We start from the raw sequence: 16,608 nt of genomic DNA on the forward strand, positions 1-16,608 counted from the left end.
CCCCATAGCTCTGACAGAAATTCTGAGACCAGTTATGATGTAGGTGGCCTCTGCTTTCATATACCGAAGGGAATAAAATAGGCTGAAAACAAATTTTGAGCCTGAGTCAGTGTTCCCTGCAACTCCCCACTCTCTGGCCTTTTCCAAGACTCATTTGGCAAAGAAGGAGTTCCCCTGAGGATGGCTGAGTTAACAGCTGGGCAGTATTGGCTGATTTCTGCCTTTGAACAGCTGGTCTATGAGACAAACAACCAGACAGACTTTTGTCAGAAAGTGTGACTCAACTTTTACAGGCCAAGTATAGATGAAGAAAAATAGACCTAAAAACCTCTGTGCTGCTTTCTCCTGACCCACATCTCCTTACATGGACCAATATCCTTCTAACCTTAGCTCTGCAGGCTCTCTATGAGAAATAGGGGACAGAGAGAGAGGACCAGACAATTTCTAGAAAGCTCCAGAAAAAAAAAAATGTATGGCCATAAATTCTTGTTTTCTTTTCCATTCCTTTCAAGAACTCAAAGTTCCAAAGGGCTTGAGGCTCTCAACCAGACCATGCTGGGATTTTAGGTATAAAGATTCTTCCCTGCTTGGCCTTGTCCTGAACATCACAGGTCCCCTGGGCACTAAATGCTAGTGGTTTCCTCTCCCCTTCATCATGCTAACCAAAAAGGCTACCATGTGTTTCTAAAAGCAAAACAAGCTGACTTTCAATAGATAGCAGCTGGATTATAAGGAATCTCTATGTTGATTCAAGAGCTTTCCATGGCTCTGTTTACATCACTATAACAAATTCTCTTGATAACCACCTGGGTCATTGAATTGTCTTCCCTCCCCCGCCTAAGGCCCCACCAAGATCTGAGCACCCCTTTCCCTATTCTTCCTAATACTCTCAACATTTGCAAAGCTCAGGTTTCTAATAGGTTAAACCTGTAACTAACTTTTAAAGTCTGGGTTTGTAATAAACCGATCCTTTCCTCACCTTTGTTTAAACAGATTTTTGCCACCAGCAGCCCATTTGGAAGGGAAAGGGAAAGAAAAACAGCAACTCACAGAGCTGCACACAGCCTGTGCGGAGGATGAAGGTGCAGGTGGGCCACCTCGCTGACTCGTGATGTCTGTAACGTGCAGTAAAATTAATCAACTGTGCCAGCGCTGATGCTCCAGTCTCAACAAAGCGGTTTGTTTATTGGGGCTTCTGGCTCACAAAAGAGGTATTTAAAAACTCTGCACGTAGCCTTGGGAACATACCCGGGGAAAAGTAAACATAAAGCTCAAGTTTTGCCTTTATAAGCGGCAAGCGCAGCATCAATGACATTACAGCACCGAACGAATGAAGGTAAATGAAGTTAGGGCTGGATGAAGACAACAGCATTACAACTTCTAAGAAACAGCTACTGATCAAAGGTGAATAATCCTCACTTAAGAGCTCTCATCTATCTACCTAAAGCTTTAAATAGCCCCATGTAAGATTGTTTCAACAAATTACAGTATTTCTAGTTAGTTGCAGTTGTTAAAGTAGTAGTTAAAAACATTACTGTGGAAGGCTGTTAATAAATGTTCATAATATATATCAAAGTGAAAATATATTACGAAAACTGAATTTCCCATTCCTTATTATATAGTAGAATTGTCTATAAATGCTAGAATGCAGAAATGTATGGATGGATATCTGGCAAAATGTTGACAGTACTTCTGCAGAGTGTAACGTGGCTTTTTGTTCTTAGATATATTTTGTATAATAAAAACCTATGAGTTTCTAATGAGGGGCAAAGCATTTGTTTTTTTTGTTTAAAAAAAACACAGCAGACTCTATTTAATCAAATTAAGTGAGAACTGGTTTAAATAGTTCTCAGGGAACTAAGAATAGTAAGAACAGCTGACTAGAGACAACATTTTCTGCACAGAAGATAGATAGTCTATACTTCGTTCCTGATTAAAAAAAAAATAACCCACTGGCAGGCACAGGCTTAAAAGACAAACCCGTATCCAGGACAGTCATACCCCATTTTTCTTGACACTTTACATGTTAAATGGACAGAAACCACCTCTCTAATTTTATCCTCCTTGTTGAGAATAACTAGGACCCACAACAGCTGGGCCTTTGTCCAACGAGCATGGTTACCCACAAGTCATGTGCAGGGTTTGTCTTTAAAAACAGCTCTCATCAGGAACTCTGTATGCAATAAAACCTCCTCACACTTGCAGAGAGCTCCTCTCATCATCAGGCTGGGCCCTGAAACAGCTCCTAACAATCTGCCCAATCAATAACACTTTCTTTTATAAATCAAAATTTCCCCTGTGAGCTACCATAATTAAGTTTTTATCCTTAGATTGTACTTAGCTGTAGTTTCTGTTCTCTCATGACTTGGGGCCACAAACACCTAAAATAGTATCTTTGATCCTGCTCTCCAACCCCTTCCCAAATTACAGTCACTAAATGGAGAGAACAGACAAGCACTGGTCACTTTCTCTCTTGCCCTCTGTAGGAGGCTGAATTCTAAGATGACTCCAAGATTCCTGCTCCCTGCTGGACACACCTCATAAGGTCCTCTTGATGTGGCCCAGGTATATAATGGATGGGCTCCTGTGAGTGCCAGGTTACACTGTGGGGAAGGCAATTTTGCGGATGTAATTAAGGTCCCAAATCAGTTTACTCTAAGTTACTCAAAAGGGAGATTATTTTGGGTGGGTCTACCCTAATCAGGCAAGCCTTTTCAAAGAAGGTCTAAAAATCAGAGGTTCTCCAGCAGGCCTGGAAGAAACTGGCCACCGAGGGGTCTACAGAACAAGAAACTGAATTTTACCAACAACCATAAGCTCAGAGGGACTGTAGCCCAGCTCCCAGCTGACACCTGACTGCAGTGTGGCGAGTGAGTCTCAGAGACAGGAACCAGCTAAGTGGTACCTAGATTCCTGACCCAAGGAAAGTGTGAGATAATACATGTTGCTGTTTTAACCCACTAAATTTGTGATAATTTGTTACATGGCAATAGAAAACGAATACCCTTGCCGATCAGCCATGCGCACGTGGCTGTCCACGCTTTCACCCATGCTCTCTCTTCTTCCTGTCCACCCTCTGTGAGGCTATTTATGTGGAGGAAAAAAGAATCCTCTGTGATCCTTGGAGGCAGCCTCAAACCAGGGAGTGAGGCCCACCCGGTGATGACTTGTCAGAGGCACTCCACCCTTGTTTCTTGAACCCAATGCTCTGCTTCCCCACCCTCTGTTCACTCCTTTTGGGAAGTCAGGCTTAGATTTCAGTGGCTGTGAATTCATACCTGACCTCCCAGATCACGGATCTAGGTCTGGATAAATCTCTTTTTCCTGACAGATGGGCCAAGGTCAAATCGATTTTTTTTTTTAGAAGTTTTTTTTTTTTTTAAAAAGAAACTTTTAGAAGAAAACAAAGGGAAGGAAGAAGAAGGAATTTTTGCAATGAAAGTAGACACATATAGGACACATTTCTTGCTCTAACTTAACTAAAGGCTGGGCACAGCCTGGCTTGGCTGGTGTCACTCCTGGAACGTTCATGTCCATATCCGCTTCCCTCCCCAGTCTGGTCTTTGCAGGAGGTTTGCAATTGTGCCAGGTTCCCTCTGGCCTGAACTGCATTTGAGTTGGCACCTTACTAGCCCTGGAGCCTCCCTCCCAGGTCCTCCCTCTCTGGTTTCTGGCTCCAGGGATGAACAAGGAACTTCCCCATCTGACCTCAATGAGTCCTCCCTGAGGCCTCATGCTGGGGACCTTGTAAGACATTTGTGCTTCACTCACCATCTTCCAGACCTCTGTGCTCCTGTGTTTTACTCTTACTTTCTGTCCCCCTGGCTTCAATTCACCTAAGATAGGTTAAGAATTCACTGTGTGTCAAGCAACTGTGCTGAATTCCAGAGCTCTGCATAACAGAGATGCTATCATGCAGCCCAGAGCCTATGAAAACTGCTTAAAACATGTTTACTAGTCCATTAAGGTTCTATATGATTTCCATAACTGGTACTAATAGATTCATGCCCAGCCTACTTTTCTTGGCTACTGCCTAACTGGCATCTAGCTAGTAGCCAAAGGAGAACCATGCTATGGACCAAAACTTACCTGCAGCTCATCTGTCTCCTATATAATTATACCCTATAAAGTTGTAAGAAAATAAATGTAAAAGAACTTTAGTGTCTAAGTTCCATCTCCCTACTAGACTTCTCACTATTACTGTTTATTTGCAGAATCCCATTGCATGTAACAGGAGAAAACAGGATACTGATTTGCTTTGGCCAACATCAATCCGTAGAGTTTTGTAAACATCAACCTCTAAGAGGGTCTTCTCGGTTATTCAAATGTGTGCTAGCCTCAATACAAGAATTCCCTAGGAACTTACCTGGTGGTCCAGTAGCTAAGAATCCACCTGCCAAAGCAGTGGACATGGGTTTGATCCCCAGTCCAGAAAGATAGCATATGCCATGCAAAATGGGGAAAGTCTCAAACAAGTTATATGTGAAGGCATTCCTCTATCTAATCAAGAGCTCACATCAGGGTCCAGAGATCACTGGTCCCAGAGGAATCTCAAAGGCCAAACTAGCAAAAGCAGACGTCATTTTCTCTCAGGCAGATACTAGCTATCAAAGTTCAGAAAGAAACAGCCACCTGGACGTGGAGTTTAGCATTCAGAATGCTGACCCCATCACCCCTGCCATGGTGGGGTCAACAGGGACCTTAGAAGAGCACTCTAACAGATGGTTTCATTTTCTATTGATGCCGCACAGATGTTTAAAAAAGAATGTGCCGGAAACTGTGCTGCAAGTATAAAATGGATCTCAAAACATTTTACAAAGGACCCACATATTCATTTCATTGCAAAGCTATCAGGAAAAGAATCTTTTCCTACTCCCCTTCCCCCCAACTCTAATACTCCAAAGACTGGCTGCTTGGAAAAGCTTAATCTACTTTGGGGGTCTTGATGTACAAGTCACTTCCCTATATGTCACTTTCCCATCAATAAAACAGCTACCAGTGTTGCATAAACCTCTTCCCATGTCATGTATTTGACCTTAGTCTGCTATAAGCAGCAAGCCTCTCCCATCCCTTTGTTCAACATGTACATAAATCTTATCAACATTCCAATCAAGATTAGAAAAAAATCAAAAGGAGACTTCATTAATGTTTATTTTGAAACATTTATATTTCTTCCACAAGGGGAAAATGCTGTGTTATGGAAATGACATTAGTTTAGACATGCACTGATGCAGAAGTCAATGCAGACTGTTTATTTGCTAATGGGTCTGTTAGTGGTTGGGTAATCTCCAGGCAGAATTGTTAGGAAACAGAGGTTACTGTCAAGATACTTATTAATTTTATCTAAGGATCTATCAATAAACATCTTATCAACACAGTTCTTACCATCAGAAGTATAATGAGGAAAGTGGCTAAATACATTATTTCATTACATTTCTTCACAACAAATGCGTGAGTTAGGTAATAGTAATGTTATTACCCCCATTTTACCAATGCAAAAATGTAAGAGGTTTGACAACTTAGCTGATGCTGCACAGGTGAAGAAGAAGCAGAATCAGGGAATCAAACCACTTCCTCTGACTGTGAAAGCTACACTCTTTCCACTACACTATCCGCCTCTCAACCCTCCATGGTGAAAATGTACGTGGATGTTGTCAAGCACTTGTAGGACATAGGAGAGAGACTGTTTCCCAATGTGATATCTATTCTCTGGGCATCTGCTGAGGGCAAAATGCCTGAGTCATTTCAGAAAGCCAAGTAAGGCCAAGTATGTGTACCATCAATTCACATTTGTGTCTTTTTCTGGGAAAATGTAGATAACAGTTCCATTTCCCTTACTGGGTCCTTGTAGAGATCCAATTACACAGATCACATCAAAGAACTTCACAAACTCTAAAGCCCTTGTAACTGAAAGGTGATATGATTACCATTATCCCCTCGCAGACAGGGGACGGTTTCTCACCTCTCCTGGGCTTCTGAGCTATTCCTTAGCAGGACTTTTCCAGGATTTGGCTTACTTGGGGGTGGAGAGTAAGGAGAAATTAGGGAGGCTCCATAAATGCCAGAGCAGAAGCACGTCTGTATATACGTCCACGGCGAGTCATTTTTGCTCCAGTTAATCATGGCACGGTCAGTCAACAGAACAGCATACAGCTGACCCTCATTACTCACAAACTCCATGTCTGCAAATCTGCCTACCTGCTAACATTTATTTGTAACCCCCGATCAATACTTGGGGTGCTTTCATGGTCATTCACTAATATGCACAGAGAAACAGAAATCTGAGTTTTTGAACTGCACATTTTCAGCTGAGGTTGAACAAGGCCACACTCTGCCTTCTTTCGGCTCATACTATAAACAAGTATGGTCTATTCAGTGCCACATTTTCACACTTTTGTTCTTTTTGTGGGTGATGCCACTGTTTAAAACGGCCCCCATGTAGAGTGCAGAAGTGCTGGCTTGGGTTTCTAAACTGAAGAAAGCTGTGATGTTCCCTGTGGAAAAACTGCCTGTGTTAGATACGCTCTGTTCAGATATGAGTTATTGTTCTCTTGGCATGACTTCAATGTTAATGAATTGAAAATATATGTATTTGAGGGCTTCCCTCGTGGTCCAGTGGCTAAGGCTCTGCACTCCCAATGCAGGGGGCATGGGTTTGATTCCTGGTCAGAGAACTAGATCCCACATGCCACAACTAAAACCCAGCACAGCCAAATAAATGATATGAAAAAAAAAAGTTTAAAAATACATATGTATGTATTTTGAGTAAGGTGGTTTTTTTAAACATACACAGGAAACAAGGCAATGTATTGATCAGTTCATGAAAATGTGAGACCAGAGGCTCACAGGAATCTAACCTAGTATTTCCCCTAGGAGCAGTGATTCAGTATTCACTAATTCACTATTCACAGGGACTTTATAGAACACAACTACCTCCCACACAAGAACGGATTATCAGTCAGTCAGTTCAGTCGCTCAGTCATGTCTGACTCTTTGCGACCTCATGAATCGCAGCACACCAGGCCTCCCTGTCCATCACCAACTCCCGGTGTCCACCCAAACCCATGTCCATTGAGAATGGATTATATTTAGTTACTAAAATATGTAAATACGGAGTATTAACATAAATTTGGGGAAGAGTGGTAAAATGTCTGCTATGTATTTACAGGACTATGTATTTTTTATTCCAGTTTCATTGAGGTGTAATTGACATAGGCATAAGATATACAGCATAATGATTTGACTTACATACATCATGAAGGGATTATCACAGTGACCATCCACCATCTCACACAGAAACAAAATTAAAGGAACAGAAGAAATTTTTTTTCTTGTGATGAGAACTCAGGATTTACTCTCTTAACACATTTCATATATAACATATCTCATTGTCACTTATATTTATCATGTCATGCATTACAAGTAAACAGCTACCTGTTAACTATCTAAAACCAGATACATGAAAAAAGACTGGGAGGGGATATATAAATATAAAAGTATTTCTGGGTTTGCATAATTATAAAAGAGCTTTCTTATTTCTCCAACTTTGGTAATATATTATTTTCATGGTTTAAAAATAAAATTTTAAATAAAAAAAGCTCCCACCATTAATATCTATGAGAAAAACACAAAAGTCCACATTGTCAATTCTAAAACTAATCTATGTTAGGCAAGCCCCCAGAGGTAATTAAAACCATCTGGAGGGCTGGTGAGGTTTGATTCACTTTTCTGAGAAGCTGGAAAAAGATGTTCCTAGTATGGACCTGATTTATCATCCAACAACGCTGAAGGTTCTTTTGGTGTTTTGATTTCTACAAACCATTCACTACTATATACTCAACGTCCTTCTCTGCTTCCCCACTGCCAATATGGCATCGCTCCAAACCTTCATATTCTCAGCCCCTCAACTCAAAATATCACCCTGGAAAGGTAGGGGTGTAGTTGTAGTCACAGACTTTGTTTTATCTTCTTCATGGCATTTACCATTATCTGAAATCATTGAACTTATTTATCTGTTGCAGCTTTTATTGCCTGACCCCTGCCCCCTTACTGGAACATACAGGACTGTCCATCTTACTCATTGTTGACAGTCACATTACCCACCCCACCCCCCACCACACCTAGAAGGGCTTAGGGGTAGATAGGAGGAGCTCAATAAATATTTGCTGACTTACTGACTCAGGCTTTCCTGATTCCTTTTTCTCCTTTAACCCCAAGCCAGCCGTCATCATTTGCTTGTCTATTTTAATCCAAAGGGAGTTTAGGAATACCTCAATCCTGTAACAAGTCCTTTCAATTCATATTTCTCCATGTTGCTTGATTCCATCCCAGTTTGTTTCCTGGGAGACAACAGGGTCCAGAGTTAGAGATTTAGTTCTCTCTAATTCACTGCAGTTGATTTAAAGTAGGATTAGCTCCTGATGATGTTTTGCTGAAAACCTGCTTATCACTGAGTTGCTTCACAGAACACATTCCTTCCTCATGACCAAATTCGTGCAACAGGCTTTTGAAAACTCCTCTACACACACTCCAGTCTGGCTGAGGTCCAAGGGACCGATAGGCCAGTAAGAGTCTGAGCTTTGGGTAGGTTTACAAATGGCCCACAATCTCCAATACCTGACCCTCCAGAAAGGGAGGTCTGTGGGGGGAGAGGGAGGTGGAGCAGGGGAGATTCGGGTTGGTGGTAACCATCTCGAGATGTGACTATGAAGCAATCATTTTACCTCCGCTGAAAAATTTTTTTCACTTATCTGTGTTTTAAGACCATGAAGAGGTGTACACTGAGCTATTTCTGACATCATGTCTTAATCAGAAAGCAGCTGTAATATAGAAAAAATGCTTCATTTAATCCTGTTTGCATGATGGTTTCTAGGCAACTGCTGAATGCTTGGATAAGATCATGGGTTTTCACAGGGCCCAATAAGATCACACAGCCATGTCACTTTGCCAGGAGGGAAAAAGAAGCAGGGGTTTGTGAGTAGCAAACATGGAAGAACAAACAGAACTTTCTTGATGAACCATCCAGAGAAAAAGAAAAAATCTAGTCCCTCTCAAAAGAGAGAAGATCAAACCCTTGAGAGGCCCCTTGTGGACTGGGATTTTAAAGTTCCACAAGCATAACTAGATTCTGCCCTTTGATCTCAAGATGCAGGTTGTACGTGTTCTACTTAAGCTTGAGGGATAACGAAAATGGCAACTAAAATTGTGAAATGACCGGTAGCACTTAACATTCACCGGGGACAGCAGTATAGGACTTTCAGGTTTACAACCTCGTATTACTTTTCCTGAGAGGAAAAGACTAGTCATCAATGCCAGGGACAGAATTCACAGTTTACAACTCTACCTGCACCTGCAGGTGGGAGAAAAAGGAGGGGAACGGGGGCCTGTTTGCTCCTTGCTCTAACTGCAGTTTTCTATTGTCGCAAATGTCCAGCAGTAGGAAAAGCACTGCAAAGAAATAACCAGAGCATCACAGGATGGTGCCATGCCCTACGAAGACAGACAGACTTCAGCCTGAACTATTAAGGAGCACCCCATCTTTAAAAACTGGTTGTTTCATCAAGCTCCCCAGGCCTGGGAAAGATTGAAGGCAGGAGGAGAAGGGGATGAAATGGTTGGATGGCATCACCAACTCAACGGACATGAGTTTGGACAAACTCTGGGAGATGGTGAAGGACAGGGAAGCCTGGCGTGCTGCAGTCCATGGGGTCACAGAGAGTCGGATACAGCTGAGTGACTGATCAACAACCACCAGGCCCCCATGTGCAAAGCCCCTGGAAACAGTGAACAGAGTTGTTGGGAGGCTCATTGCATGGTGTGGCAGTGACAGGAGGCCAGAGAGATGGGGCTGGCAGTGGGGCTGGAAGGAAGAGGAGCCAACTGCCCAAACTTGCCCAGGGCTTTCCTGGTTTTAGTGCTAAAAATCCTGCCTCTTAGAAGATTCCTCAATCCTAGGCAGACTGGGACAATGGCTCAGCCTACAAACAAGCAGAAAGAACATTGCAGACATTGCCTAAGTGCAGACGTACTTAGTCATTCCACACTCTTAGTCACAGAGAACCCAGACTCAGGAAGCCTGCTCCTCGCTGTCCCTGCTCTAATACTACAGGGAGCCGGCATCTGCAACGATGTAGCCGCCCCACCCTGCTCCCCGCACTTGGCATCTGGGTTCTTTCTGGATATCAAATAAAGCAGAGAATTTCTCTGACCGAGCCACTGGTAAAGACATCATTCTTTCACCATTTTCCCCTATCATTTTTCAGTCGCTAAGTCATGTCAGACCCCGTCAGACTATAGCCCACCATAGACTATGGCCCACCAGGCTTCTCTGTCCATGGGGTTTCCTAGGCAAGAATACTGGAGTGGGTTACCATTCCTTCTCCAGAGGATCTTCCTGACTCAGGGATGGAACCTGAGTTTCCTGCAATGGCAGGCAGATTCTTTGCTACAGAGCCACCAGGGAAGCCCATTTTACTCGATGAGTGAGTGAGTGAAGTTGCTCAGTCATGTCCGACTCTTTGCGACCCCATGGACTGTAGCCCCCCAGGCTCCTCCGTCCATCGGATTCTCCAGGCAAGAATACTAGAGTGGGTTGCCATTTCCTTCTCGATACTTGGGGGTAAACAATCAATGGCCAAGAGAAACCAATTACCTACCTGACCCCTAATTTTCACTCGGCAAGTCTCTTGTAAATGGTTAAGCATATACACTACCGAGCCATCATTAGAGATTCTCTTAGAAATCTCAGCCCATTTTCCATCTTTGTAGAGTAAGAAGCTATCAAACAGGCACAGAGAAAGCACACGTTCACAGACATTTCTTTTAAGAAGCAAGCAGCAAAGGCCTGATGGATAGAAGCAAAGCTTCACAGTAGTTTCTTAGGAGCCACAGGATAAGCGTGACAATGACAATTACTGAATTGGTTCTTCAGCATTGCCACCTCTCTCATCTCCTAAAGGCCCAGGCTCAACATAAACATTGGATCCAAAAATCCTTACTGAGTCTAGAAACATGAATGAAGGCATCTGGCACTTTCACTTATAATTTCTGATGAAAGTTTATTTTAATTAGGAAATAATTTGAAAAAAAGTAATTCAGAAAATAATGTCACGGACACCCCTGAAACCCACCACCAGATTTTTCTTTTCTTTTCATAACACCAAAAACATTTTGTACTGGGGTATAGTTAATGAACAATGTTGTACCACCAGAATTTCCAATCTGCTGTGTTGGCTTCAGATTTTCAAAAAAGCACAGAAATGTGGCAGGTAACACCAGATCCCCACTCAAAGAGGCAGAGGCCATAGGAAGTGGAAACAGGAGCTCAAAAAGGTTAAGCAACTCCCCGAAGCTAGAGGAAGGGTCTCTGGGAACACTCGCATCCCAGCTGCAAGTGTGATTTCTCACCTCTCAGTGTACCTTGCATTTCACTCGGAGTGTGCGTGCTCAGTCATGTCCCACTCTTTGCAATCCAGACTATAGCCCACCAGGCTTCTCTGTCCATAGGATTCTCTGGGCAAGAATACTGGAGTGGGTTGCCATTTCCTTCTCCAGGGGATCTTACTGACCCAGGGATTGAACCCAGGTCTCCTGCATTGGCAGGCGGATTCCTTACCTGAAAGCATTCCTAATTGGACGCTTCCAACACAAACCAAAGCATGTGATTCCAGGACTCAGACTCTGCTGCCACGGAATACCAAAAGATGCCAGGTATTTGGTGGAGAGACGGAACAGTCAATTCACCTCAGGAATGTAAAATTTTGAGTCAGAAAAGCCCCAGAAGGCCTTACACACAGTTGTTTCCTGCTTATAAGTGGAAAATGAAAAAGCAGTCACTGTGTAAAGAGAGTAAGATATTGCTAGGTGTGTACAATTTCAATATAATTAAACGTTTTGGTTCAATTATATATCACTTTTCAAATGGTTTAACTATAAAACTATTTTTCAAATTTCCTCTCTATAAAACTGAGCATTCTCTTATTCACCAAAGGTCTCAGGCACACCAGGTCCATTGCATGCTGCCATATCACTCTACATTTTTCATTTGCGGGCCCTGACAAGCTATCAAATGGAGTGTCATTGAATATTTTCTGAGAAGCGCCAAACCCAGAAATGCCACATCAAAACAGCAAAAACTAACAATGGCAGGCATTCCATTTTAATTCACATTTCACAATATCCAGGTTGTGAATGTTACAATTAGTACGGAGAGTACAATGCTTCACCTGAAAAGTCAGGCCATCTAACAGGTGAAATAACATTCCCCAGGGCTAGAATAATCTGTTCCCCTTTTTCTAGGAAAAGGAATTCTCTGCTTACAGGGAAGCAGTCAAATTCAATTAGCCTAGTTGTTGAAGAGCTGCTTTTAAATGTGAGCAGCATTTCAATTTGTAAAATAGAGACCTTTCTATAAACTGTGTATGTGAATTTAATCCAATTCCTCCTGCCTCCCCCACCCCTATAATGCATAAAATTCTCAGAATGTTTTGTCTTTCTTTCTTCCTGCCCCTTCACTGGCATAGGCCCTGCTCTGGTCTAGCTGGCCAGAGTGATGTGGATTTTCCCAAGCACAGTGCTCATCAAATCTGTCTGACTTTATTACTATGCTTTAAACGTATTTGTTCAGCTGCACTGGGTCTTACCTATGGCACTTAGGATCTTTGATCTTCATTGCAGCACGTGAGATCTAGTTCCCTGACCAGGGATTGAACCTGGGCCCTCTGCATTGGAGACAGCCACTGGACTAAGACAGGGAAGTCCCCCATCTGTCTGACTTTAGACATAAGATTTCTGTAGCCCAGAACTCCCTCCTCTCCTGGGAAACTCTGACTTCATAACCCAGTCTTTTCCCACTCACCCGGTCACCATCCACACTCAAAGGGCACACAGAGCCCCTCATATACTTCTCTAACTACCTTTATCATTTGTGCATTTTTACTATTGCCCCCGCCCTGCCCCACCTCAAGGATGTGACCACAGGGTCTAACACACTGCCTAGACACGGGCAGAATCAATGCTTGATAAAGCCAATAAAAGTCGTGCCCTGTTGTCTTCCCTACTCTTCTGTACTGCCTCCTCACCATTCATGGAACTGCCTGGCTCCACAAGTGGGTGTTACCTTCACCATGAAAATCTCGACTTAGCCCTGACGACCTCCCACCAGAAAAAAGTACAGCAATTGCGACCTAAACAACCAGGCCATTCCTCCAACTAATGAAGAACCCTTAAATTCAAGTGGTAACAGATAGTTTTTCTTCATTTGGGGAAAATGAAGAATACTTTGCTAATGCAAATAATTCTTAATCCATTCAATTTACCTCCCTCATAAGTTTTCTTCAAAGAACACACCTGTAAAGGGACAATTAGGTGTAAAGGGAGAGTGGTAAATGCAATGACCTGTATCTCCTTTTTCTGCAAAGGAATTAATGATCATTAAGCAAAAACACCTCCGATGAGTGCTTACTAACTTTTGCTGTCATACAAGGAGGAATAAAGATCACAATATAGCATCTCTTCCCAATGTTCAACGTGCAATGTTTGGCATGTTTTTTATTTGGCCTGACCCTGTTGACGAGCTGTTAAACTGAATCAGTCACTTCCTGGTTTTCTCCTAATCCAGGTCATCACTGTACCTGACCCACATGGTCACTGAGAGAATCAAGCAACTCCTTGATCCTTCCTCTTCCTTCCTTGCTCATGAATTTCCCTGGGGTTGGTAGGAATACCGTGGAGTTTAGAGTTTATAGGCGAGTAGACAATCAGGGAGTTTGAGTTACCCAAGGCATACAAGGCCAAGGCCACAGCTAACATACTTGATGGTCTAACACAAAGTAGAAAAGTGTATTCCTGCTTTGAAAAAAAAAGAGAACTCCATTAAGTTTGGGACTTAGAGACAAACTACTGAGATGTTTAGTCATTAAGTCATGTTCAACTCTTTGCGACCCCATAGACTGCAGCACGCCAGGCTTCCCTGTCCTTCCACATCTCCTGGAGTTTGCTCAAACTCCATTGAATCAGAGACGCCACCCAACCATCTCATCCTCTGCCATCCTCTTCTCCTTTTGCTTTAATCTTTCCCAGCCTCAGGGTCTTTTCCAAGGAGTCAGCTCTTCACATCAGGTTGGCTCTTGCTTGGCTCTAGGCTCAAGTGTAGTATTTGGGGAAAATGAATGGAGTTTCTACTCCCTCAAAATGATCAGAAAGTTACTCTTTAGCTACTCAAAACACACCCAGCAGCTTGAGATCATCTGATGGATTTAAAAGAACTCAAAATAACTTTATTTAAGGAACTAACTTATCTGCTTAGCATTTGCTGCAAAGCAATGTCTAGATGTTCCAAGAAAGCCAGTAAAATATGCAAGGAGGCTCTTTTGCCCACACACCTCCTGCATCAGAGGACAATGAAACAGCTGCTCTTGAACCTGGGCCACCTGAGCGGCCTCCAGCGAGGCCATCCAGCTGACTCTGCCCGCCTCTGCCCCGTTTCCGCTTAGATATGGGTTAGCGGATCTGCTCAGGGATGAAATCCAAGCAGGGTCAGGGTCAAAATTTCCCGGTGCCAGAATTTTACAAACTTGAGCTCTGGCCGCAATCAGAGGAAGTAATCACTTCAGCATCTTTTTTCAGTCTTCAGATTACCAACTCATGCAGAAAACCAAACGAACAAAAAGTGGGCATCCCTGGTGTCTCAGTGGTAAAGAATCTGCCTGCCCGTGCAGGAGACATTGACCAGGATTGGATCCCTGATCCAGGAAGATCCCACAGGCTGTGGAGCAACTAAGCCAATGCACCACAAGTATTGAGCCTGTGCTCTAGAGCCCAGAAACTGCAACTACTCAGCCCACGTGTCCTAGAGCCTGTGCTCTGCGAGGAGAAACAACAAACGACGCAATGAGCAGCGCTTGCAACGCAACTAGAGAACAGCCCCTGCTCTCCGAAACTAGAGAAAAGCTTGAGCAACGAAGATCCAGCACAGCCAAAAATAAAGAAATAAATAGATATAAAGAAAAAAGAAAGGACAAAAAGTAAAGCAGAAGATACTGTGGTAGACTTGAGAAAACCTACTGACTCCAAGGAATTGTAATTGAGCTATTAATGCAACTCACTCCAGTGTTCTTGCCTGGAGAATCCCAGGGATGGGGAGCCTGGTGGGCTGTCGTCTGTGGGGTCGCACAGAGTCGGACACGACTGAAGTGACTTAGCAGCAATGAGGACTGCAGCGTCCTCATCTGGAGAGGGGTGCAAAAATGTCAATACTGGGCAAACCCTCCCATGAAGAAATGGCCTCTGTTTCTCCATTCGTTGGAGAAGGAAATGGCAACCCACTCCAGTATTCTTGCCTGGGAAATTCCATGGACAGAGCAGCCCGGCAGGCTACAGTCCATGTGGTCACGGAGTCGGACACAACTGAAGCGATTAAGCAAGCACTTTCTGTTCATTGATTCTGGAATGGCCTCTTAGGTTGTTCTAGCCAAGAGCATGTGATAGAAGTGATACTGTCCAACTTCTGAAACTGGGGGCAGAACTGGACTCAAGAATCTCTGATACCACCAATCTCCTTCTTGGAAACTCGATGTACTGTATGAACAAGCCAGGGCCAGTCTTTCAGATAATGGGAGACTCATGGTCCCCACCACTCCTTTCCTCTCTCCTCCAGCTCGTCATCCAGAAGGAGAGCTTCCCAGCTGACCAAAAACTGGTCATGCACTCACTTGCGAGCCCCACTGAGATCAGCAGAACTATCCATCTGAGCTGGTCCACAGAACTTTGGAGTAAATAAAATGGCTGTATGTTATTAAATCATTTAATTTACTGATCAGTTATTAGCAGCAAAAACTCATACATCATTCTCAAAAACTTTTTAGGAGAGATGAACATATGTCTGAATGGCATTCAACTCCTTGAAAACAGGGAACCAGACCAGTGATTTCTCAGACAGTCTACAAACTTGGGTGAATGAAATCATGATGAAAATCGAAGTCATAAAGACCAAATTAACTTATCCTAGGCAAAGTGCTTCCTTCACTATCCAGTGAGGGAAGAAGCTACAATATTTTAAAATTTTAAGTAATTTTACTATTAATTTACCAGTGCAGCAGAAAATCAAATAATAAACTACTTACCTCAATAACGTTTTGCTTTCACTCCATTCCCTTTATTTCTCAAAAGTGTGCTCTTCTGTGTTCCCTTTCCCTAGTTTTTCTAATTCCCATTACTTGGTATTCCCCATTGTAGTTTTCTAACGAGAACAAAAGGAATAACAGTAACTTCCGCTTATGGAGGCACCTCAATAGACGCTTTAAAAACATGATATTGTGCATTCACACAACCACTCCTTTTGGTGAGTATTATTAGACCCATTTTATAGAGCTGTAAACCAAGGCTCAAAGAAGTTAATTACCTTGCTAAGGTCATTTGGTTTGAAGGTGCTTGGAGCCAGAATTTAAACCACTAACTGTGTGACTACACAGCTCATAAATTTTCCATTGTGTAACACTGCCTCCATGGGACAATAAAACCTGCTACAGGCCTCTCATGAGCAAGGAAGCTTGAAATCCCGGGACTATAGTGGTGGTCCAGTCAGTGATTAAGACTCCACACTTTGAATAC

The 16,608-nt window shown here is 43.0% G+C and overlaps 1 protein-coding gene across 7 annotated transcripts in view; it reads right to left on the bottom strand.

Moving 5' to 3' along the window:
- The window catches only part of CREB3L2 (cAMP responsive element binding protein 3 like 2), a 129,824-nt gene that overhangs the window by 72,548 nt on the left and 40,668 nt on the right, over nt 1-16,608 (bottom strand). Inside the window, exon 1 of one of the 7 annotated variants that reach the window (XM_055591032.1) lies at nt 8,175-8,280. The exons of 2 other annotated variants lie outside the window; for them this stretch is intronic. In XM_055591032.1, coding sequence (XP_055447007.1) covers nt 8,175-8,231 — 57 coding nt within the window. In that variant the 5' untranslated portion in view covers nt 8,232-8,280. Of the gene's footprint in view, nt 1-979; nt 1,802-3,004; nt 4,327-4,366; nt 4,697-8,174; nt 8,281-16,608 lie in introns of those variants that run through there. 4 more of the 7 variants (XM_055591037.1, XM_055591038.1, XM_055591034.1 and 1 more) reach the window with 4 other exon arrangements.

Source organism: Bubalus kerabau, chromosome 8 (genome assembly GCF_029407905.1).
Source record: "Bubalus kerabau isolate K-KA32 ecotype Philippines breed swamp buffalo chromosome 8, PCC_UOA_SB_1v2, whole genome shotgun sequence".
NCBI classification, from domain to species: Eukaryota; Metazoa; Chordata; class Mammalia; order Artiodactyla; family Bovidae; genus Bubalus; species Bubalus kerabau.